We start from the raw sequence: 7,518 nt of genomic DNA on the forward strand, positions 1-7,518 counted from the left end.
TTCCCTCAGTCCACTTCTTAAGCATCTACTGCAGACTCATGTCAAGCATGTCCTTCTTTGTGCTTTCACAGCACTCTGCACTGCCCTGGTACAAATCACATTGTTTTATAGTCATATTTACCTGCTTGTCTCCTCCACAAGATTGTGAGTTCCTTGAGGGTGGGGATTATGTTTTATTCACATTTGTATCCCCAGCACCCACCACAGGACCTAACGTTTTATAGGAGCTTCACCTATGTTTGTTAAATCAATGGATGAATGAATAGTTCTCGGTCTGAGCAGAGCTCTGACCTCTATTTTCCTACTACTTCTGCAGAAATCAGTATCCATATATTAATATATGTGGTCCCTTACCAAACCCCCTGACTATCCACCCCTCCTCCCAGCAGTTCCAAACACCCCAGCCAAAATTTCTGATGCTCAGGCAGTCACAGGAGTTTGGGACTGGTCCAACTAGAAGAGGTGGAACAGAAGCCAATAATTTCAGTGTAGGCCCTAACCAACGTCAGTGTTGCTATCAGAGTCCACCCCAAATCCCAGAGACAAGTGTTGCTGTCTACTTATCCAAAACCTAACCTTAAGTGTAATGAGGGGAAAACATATCTCAAGACCATTCCTTTAAGTGTGACTGGACTGGATGGCTACCTACTTACGCCACCCTCCTCAAACCCTGATTCAACAAGAAGCACCCACAGGCACAGCAGATGCTTTTGTGGTAACTGGAGAAAACACAAAGGACACTTCTCTGAGGCTCTTCACTCTTAAAAGTCAGGCTCTACATCTTTAGCAAGTAAAAAACAGGACACAGTTTATTTTTCTACTTTCTTTTAATATCATTTTTTAAAGTTGGTAAGCAGCTAGACATCATTTAGAAGGAGACGGGTTAAAATAGACAAGAAATAGCAAAGACACATCCTTCACATCATACAGAACTGTATTAGTATCCACCACCACCATCACAGGGGAGGGCTAGATGTCACTGGGGTCAGGAGTACTCTCCATTATTGTGCAGGGGACCAGACAGCATTTAGGTGTGACGATGTCAAACTGAGTGGACATAGAGAGTGCCGGGATCAAGGTCTACAGTTTTGGCTCTAGACTTGCGTGAGGGTTGGTTACTCTTAATCTCTTCCAGGCTGTGCTGGATCCCATAGCCGAAGTAGATAGCAAAGCCTAGTGGGGAAAGGTAGCTGTGAGGTGGGGATGTAAAGGCTTCATAGGTCTCCTACTTGAGACCAAGAGGGAAAGGAGCTGGGCTAGGACACCAAAGAAGCCTACTCTTCCCAAGTGGATACCTACCAATCAGCATCCAGACCCCAAATCGGGCCCAGGTACCAGCTGTCATCTGCATCATAAGGTAAATATTCACAAAGATGCTCATTAGTGGGAGGAGAGGCAAAGCAGGCACCTGAAAACAAAGTAAAATCTTCTTTGTACATACCACAGGGTGACCTAGAAAGAGATCCCTATCCTATGCAGGCCAGAAAAGGGCGAGTCCAACTCTTACTTGTCCTCTGCATTTCAGTAGCTGCTCATTTAGCATACCTCATGAGACTCCAAGAATATGCAGTTTGGGTAAATGGAACTGGAAAGGAACTAAAGAGGGTCAGAGAAGAAGTCTTTGGCCTAGGTACCTCCTATATCTTCCCTTTCATGTTCAATTAAATAATATCTATGAACTTTATTAGACCTCAAGATATCTGGAGCCTATTCTCCCAAGATGGGCTGGCAAGGAAAAAAGAGAGTTCATTTACCTTAAAGTGAAGGGGAGTGGAGCTCTGTGGCTGTCTCCAGATGACCACAGTGATCCCAATAATGAGCAGCAGGAGCAGCACAACCACTGAAGTCCACACTAGGTCTCCAGAAAGCAATGGAACTGACCACTGGGCCAGCACCAGGCAAAGAGCAGTCAGCAGGACAGCTTCAAAGGTCAAGTTGAGAGACATCAAAACCAACTCTTAAGACCAACATGCTAAGACATTAGAAACCCTATTCCAAGGAGAGTCGCTCTCTCTCTAGTTCTTTCTCAGCCACCAAATACCACACACTTCCACCCAATCACGCTGACCTCAGAGCCACCCCAGAAAAATTCCACTGCTCACCAAGCAATGAGGAACAAACATAGACAACTTGGCCAGAGAGTGGAGTGGGGATGGAGTTGAGTGGGAAAAATAATCCCCATAGGGTCAACTTCTCTGATTCAGTAGTTATTGCATCCTCCTGCAACTCCACTTCTTCCCCAGCCTTTGTCTCCTGATCAGGCTGATACCTGAGGCAAAAGTAAGATGGCAGTATTAAGAACAACCTTTACTCACTTTATCATCTTCTCCCAGGCAGCTTAACCCTCCTCATCACCATTAAGGGAAGTTCTTTTTGGCAGGGTGAGATACCCAGATTCCTCAAAGAAAGTTGGAATAATGAAGGCAGAAGAGGAAAGAGGAGCAGATCTCCATCATTCCTCATCCAGGAATAAAAATCCAAATCACAGTATGCAGAGGAAGAGAGTCTCACCTGAGGATGAGAACACAAATCGACACCAGGGAGTAAGCAAGCAGGGTCCCAATTGACATGAGGTCCACAAGATCAGTGAGTTTGAAGAGGAATGCCATGAATGCTAAAATTAATAGGCAGGAAACAAGAAATGAGAGAAGGGAGTGGCAAAGTTAAAGAAGTTAGCGAAACAACTAAGGGAAGGGGAAAGACGGTCTGTTACCTGCAATAATGCCAGAGACCACGGTGGCTATGATTGGGGTGCGTGTGCCGGTGTGGATCCGAGCAAGTACACGGAACAGGAGGCCATCCTCTGCCATCGCGTAGATCACCCGAGGCATGGGGAACATGGAGCCCAGGAGGCTGGAGAGGAGAATGCCCAGGGTGGCATGAGTTGACTGGGATCTCTCTTCCCAAGCCTGTGTGTTTAAGGAGTCTCCGCTTTCCCCTCACAGCCCTTTTAAGGGGTACTCTCTGGTACTGAATGCTATAACCTGAGACTCTGACAGCAGAAGAAAACAAACATTTGATACTGACCTGGTAGAAAGAGCACAGAGGGAGCCAACAGCCACAACATAGCGGGCAGGAGCCCATCCAATGTAGAGAAATGCCTCAGGCAAAGGGCTCTCAGGCTGAAGCTGGTAGTAAGGCATCATGAGGGTGAGTGCAGAAGAGACACCAAAATACGCCAAAAAGCAGACAGACAGTGAGATCACAATGCCCATCGGGATGGAACGCTGGGGATTCTGGGCTTCTTCTCCTGAAGGAAGGGCGCAAGGTTCTAAATCAGGGAAGCAGGCCCACTCCTCTACCACCCCCAGTCTGCATACAGCCTGGGCACACACTGTGCCCAAGCCCCAAACAGAATGGAATGACTGTGTTACCGGTGGTAGCAATACAGTCGAAACCAACAAATGCATAGAAACAGGTCGCTGCTCCACGGAGAATTCCCTCGAAGCCGAAAGGCACAAATCCTCCAGAGCCTAGAGGACCCAAGCTAGAGTGGAAGAAGGGATGGAGAAGGTAAGGGTGTGTTCAGCCAACTCTGTATCTTTTCTCTAATGCCAAACCAGTTAGCTAGGTCTTCAAAGCCCAGCCTCCCATTTTTTCCCATCCCCATCCAGAATCCTTCAGCAGATTCCCTTCTTCCCCTTCATTTTCCCAGCTCTGCAGCTCCTAAGAGTGACCATCTAACCTATAGGTGTCATTGAGTTCAGCCATGGCCAATTCGTAGTCCTCTTCTGTGAGCTTCCAGTTGTGCAGGTCCCCCTTAATGAAGCCAGAGATCATGACGAACCCAAGAACCAAAAGGTTCACGCCTGTGAACACTTTGGTAACCAGGGCCGACTCACTAGCCCCGAGAGCCAACAATCCTGTGGGAGAAATGCATTCAGGACTCCCAGAAAGTCTTCAGTCCAAGCTTTGTTTCCCTGCCTCTAGGTTCCTTCCCAGCTTTTCTTCTTCCCCACCATTATCACCCCCCTTAAGCCTTTCTCAGGCCCATCCCCCATCCTTATCCCTGGCCCCAAGGACTAGCCCCTCCTGGCCCAACCCCCACCATTATACCCTGCTCTTTGCCTCACCAGTGAGCAGCAACACGAGGCCCAAAGCAAAGAAATCTGGATATTCTGCAAGGACATGGGGCACGTGCAGTGCAATGGACCCCTGCAGAGTCTTAGAGATGTGATTCCCAATCAGGTTGTCAAAAGCAGAGCTCCAGGCCCGGGCCACACTGGCTGTACCTGGTGTAGCAGAGGGAGAAACATGTGATCAAGTTCCCTTCTTCCCAGACCCCAGGCTCACACAAGTCCCTGCCATTTTCACCTATTCTTACTTTTGTTTTGTTTTGAGACCAAGTCTCACTCTGTCACCCAGGATGGAGTGTAGTGGCACAATCTCCTCTCCCTGCAATGTCTGCCTCCTAGGTTCAAGAGATTCTCCTGCCTCAACCTCCTGAGTAGTTGGGACTACAGGTGTAAGCCACCCCACCTGGCTAACTTTTGTATTTTTAGTAGAGACAGGGTTTCACCAGGTTGGCCAGGCTGGTCTTGAACTCCTGACCTCAGGTGATCTGTCTGCTTCGGCTTCCCAAAGTGTTGGGATTATAGACGTGAGCCACTGCACCTGGCCTATTCTTACTTTTTAAGAACCAAAACCATTCACTTAATTAAGGAAACCAGGACGGAGATGGGTAGAATGAGCAATTTCTCCACACCTTCAACCCCCACCCCCGACCCCCAACAAACCCACACATTTAGGGAGATTGAGGTCCTGTGAATAATATAAAGAATACTTCGGCTTCACCATTCCACCCAGATTTCCTGACCCAAAACCCGTTTGCTGGCTGTGCAGTTCCCTCCCTCCCCGACCATATCTCACCAATGACATAGGAGAGGATGAGGTTCCAGCCAGTGGTGAAGGCCCAGAGTTCACCCACAGTGACATAGCTGTAGAGATATGCAGAACCAGAACGGGGAACCCGGGCGCCAAACTCCGCATAGCACAGCCCAGCCAACACAGAAGACAGGGCAGCCACCAAAAAGCAGATCACAATGGATGGCCCTGCTTTATCTTTGGCCACCTCGCCAGCCAGGACATACACCCCTGCACCCAATGTGCTACCCACACCCAGGGCCACTAAATCCAGGGTGCTTAGGCATCTGGCAAGGCGAGTCTCAGCCATGCCTGACTCCAGTGTACGTCTGCGTACCAGCTTTTGACCAAATCTGCGAAATGCTTGCCACGGCATTCTAGCAGGAATTGAAGAGGATGATCTGGTGAAAAACAAGACAAAAACCCCTCAATAGGGCTCATTATCCCTAAACTCTGAAAGCGAATTACAAGACCCACTCCACCAAGCAAAGGAGCTATTGGGAAATGAGGACGGGAATATGGAAGGGACAAAGGCAAGTCACTTTACCTCTAACCTCAGTTTCTTCATAAACAAGTAGGAATTACAGTACCTTACAAGGCTTTTGGAAGGGCTAATTTCAGAAATGGCACGTGAAAGCCCCCTGAAGTAGAGTGGCTGGCGCCTAGTAAGTGCTCAATCAATATTAGGTCTCTTTCTCTTGCCAGAAACTGATAGGGTTTATCCTGATCTCAACTCAGGAATCCTGAAACCTAATGTGTCAGTTCCTTGGCCTATGGCTATTTGTGAATTAAACAGAGCTCCACCCAGGGGCTTCCCCCGGGGCTTCAAACAGACACAGCCCCCAGACCCCCCAGAGGGAGAGGGGACCAACCTCGCTGCAGATTAAAAGTGAGCACCGACTCAATGCCATCCCTCCTCACCAAGCTCACACTGCTCAACTAGCGCAGCCGTCGCCCAGGGGAGTAAGCAAATGTTCCCCTACTTCCTCCCAAGCCCTGCTAGGCTGACCTGCAAGCATCAACAGCGAGGCGGGGCTTCGACATCTAAAGATTTGGAGATGCGCCCCCAGAGGGGCCCCAGGGCAGCCCGAGATTGCTCGCATTCTCCTCTCAGCAGAGAGGAAGGGTTCCACCCGATGCCCCCCGACTCAGGTCCCAGATTTTCCTGCCCCCATCTAGAAATGGTTTGGAGCTGGGGTGTAGACGGGAGCCCTAACTCCCGGGGCGGGGGTCTCGCCAGCAACAGGTCACGGCCCCGTTGATGCAACTGCATGCCATGGTTGCCAGAGAATCCTAGGTACGCCCGGACCCTCGCCGTCCCCCCTCCGACACACGTGTGGGTCCCCAACGCTTACCAGAGAGCTGTTGCAAACCTAGGGAGCAGAGAGTCTTAGATTGGGCTCGGTGAGGTGGAGTTAAGCCGAGTTGGGTTGGAGCTGCCGAGTTCGGCCGCTCAGGCTTCAAAGCTGCGGCTTGGGGTCGTTGCGCGCCAAGCGCCCCTTATATACACCAGGAGGCGGAGCCGGTAACGTCATGGGATCCCACCCCCAATCCTCCTCCCTACACACAATACACACACACACACACACACACACAACACACATTTCTTGGCTTTGCAAAAGGATTGCGTGGGGCCTGAGACTGCGTCCCATCCTCACTAGCAAGCCTGGCGTGCCGGGGAGCGAGAAAAGGGGGAGGGCAGTCTTTTCCCATTTGCCTCGCTGGTCGTCAGAACAGGACAATAAGAGGCTTCCTGGCCAAAGAACCCATGGGATTTTCCACCTCTGTGCCCTGTTAGGACCAGTGATTCTGGGCAGGGATGGGGAAGGTAGGTGGGGTGTGATGGGGTGGAGGGGGGGAGTTGGGTGCGTGCGTGTGTGTGTGTGTGTGTGTGTGTGTCAGGAGTGAAGCGGAACACAGCAGGGGAGTCTCCACCTCACTCTCAGTCTTTCTTCCTTAGCTTTCTTGTCTACACATCGGACCCCGACCCTTCAGCGCTCACGCTCAGCTGTGGGTGTTTCTAATGCAGGCAGCAGGAGAATGGAAGATGATTTCAAGCCACCTGTATACAGATGATTAATCCCGTCTAGATTGATTTATAGGCCCCAATCTCTCTATAATGTGTCTCCAGCTGCCTATAAATATTAAACTATTAAATGTGAAATTCTGACAATACTGACATCTTGGAGGAGGAAGCTTGTTTGGTTCCATTTTACTGATGTGTAAGCTGAGGCTCAGAGGCATGACTTGTTTGACACCACACCATAATTGTTGTTGACCACCTTTGATAAAACCTGGCCTGTTGGACTTCAATGCCTGCCTCCCGTAGGCACCATATCTTATTCAAATGCACAAGAAGAGGCATGTGGCCGCAAGGAAAGACAAACAGGGAGAGGCACCAGCAGCAGGGTAGGCCCGTTTAGGCTAGGAGATACTAGGAAACAGAAAAGGACCCGAAGAATCTAAGAATGATCACATTGGGTCAGATCCATAATCCATCTGATCCAATCAATTCTTACTCATAAGAAAGCACCAAAGTTTGTGAAAGTGTGGTCCCTGCTCCACCAAGACATCTTGGGGATTAAGGATGGACTCAAATATCCTTGCTTCTTTTAATGATCCATGATGAATATATTACCCATGAATCTAAAATCT

The 7,518-nt window shown here is 49.4% G+C and overlaps 1 protein-coding gene across 1 annotated transcript; it reads right to left on the reverse strand.

Moving 5' to 3' along the window:
• Positions 1-808: 808 nt before the first annotated feature.
• On the reverse strand, positions 809-6,338 carry SLC7A3 (solute carrier family 7 member 3). Its single transcript, XM_054470772.1, has 12 exons — positions 6,219-6,338; positions 4,870-5,264; positions 4,074-4,232; positions 3,686-3,863; positions 3,375-3,487; positions 3,028-3,250; positions 2,714-2,853; positions 2,512-2,614; positions 2,103-2,269; positions 1,755-1,921; positions 1,300-1,408; positions 809-1,173 (listed from the first exon to the last, which is right to left on the reverse strand). The coding sequence occupies exons 2-12, from the start codon at positions 5,237-5,239 to the stop codon at positions 1,043-1,045; spliced, it is 1,860 nt and encodes a 619-aa protein (XP_054326747.1). The 5' UTR covers positions 5,240-5,264; positions 6,219-6,338; the 3' UTR covers positions 809-1,042.
• Between the last annotated feature and the right edge of the window lie 1,180 nt (positions 6,339-7,518).

Source organism: Pongo pygmaeus, chromosome X, assembly GCF_028885625.2.
Source record: "Pongo pygmaeus isolate AG05252 chromosome X, NHGRI_mPonPyg2-v2.0_pri, whole genome shotgun sequence".
Classification (NCBI taxonomy): Eukaryota; Metazoa; Chordata; class Mammalia; order Primates; family Hominidae; genus Pongo; species Pongo pygmaeus.

Coding starts and splice junctions, on each gene's coding strand:
- SLC7A3 (XM_054470772.1), bottom strand. CDS start 5,239: ATGCCGTGGCAAGCATTTCGCAGATTTGGTCAAAAGCTGGTACGCAGA. Junction 3,251..3,374: donor CGACTGTATTGCTACCACCG/GTAACACAGTCA, acceptor CCCTTCCTTCAG/GAGAAGAAGCCCAGAATCCC. Junction 1,174..1,299: donor TGGGGTCTGGATGCTGATTG/GTAGGTATCCAC, acceptor TTTCCCCACTAG/GCTTTGCTATCTACTTCGGC.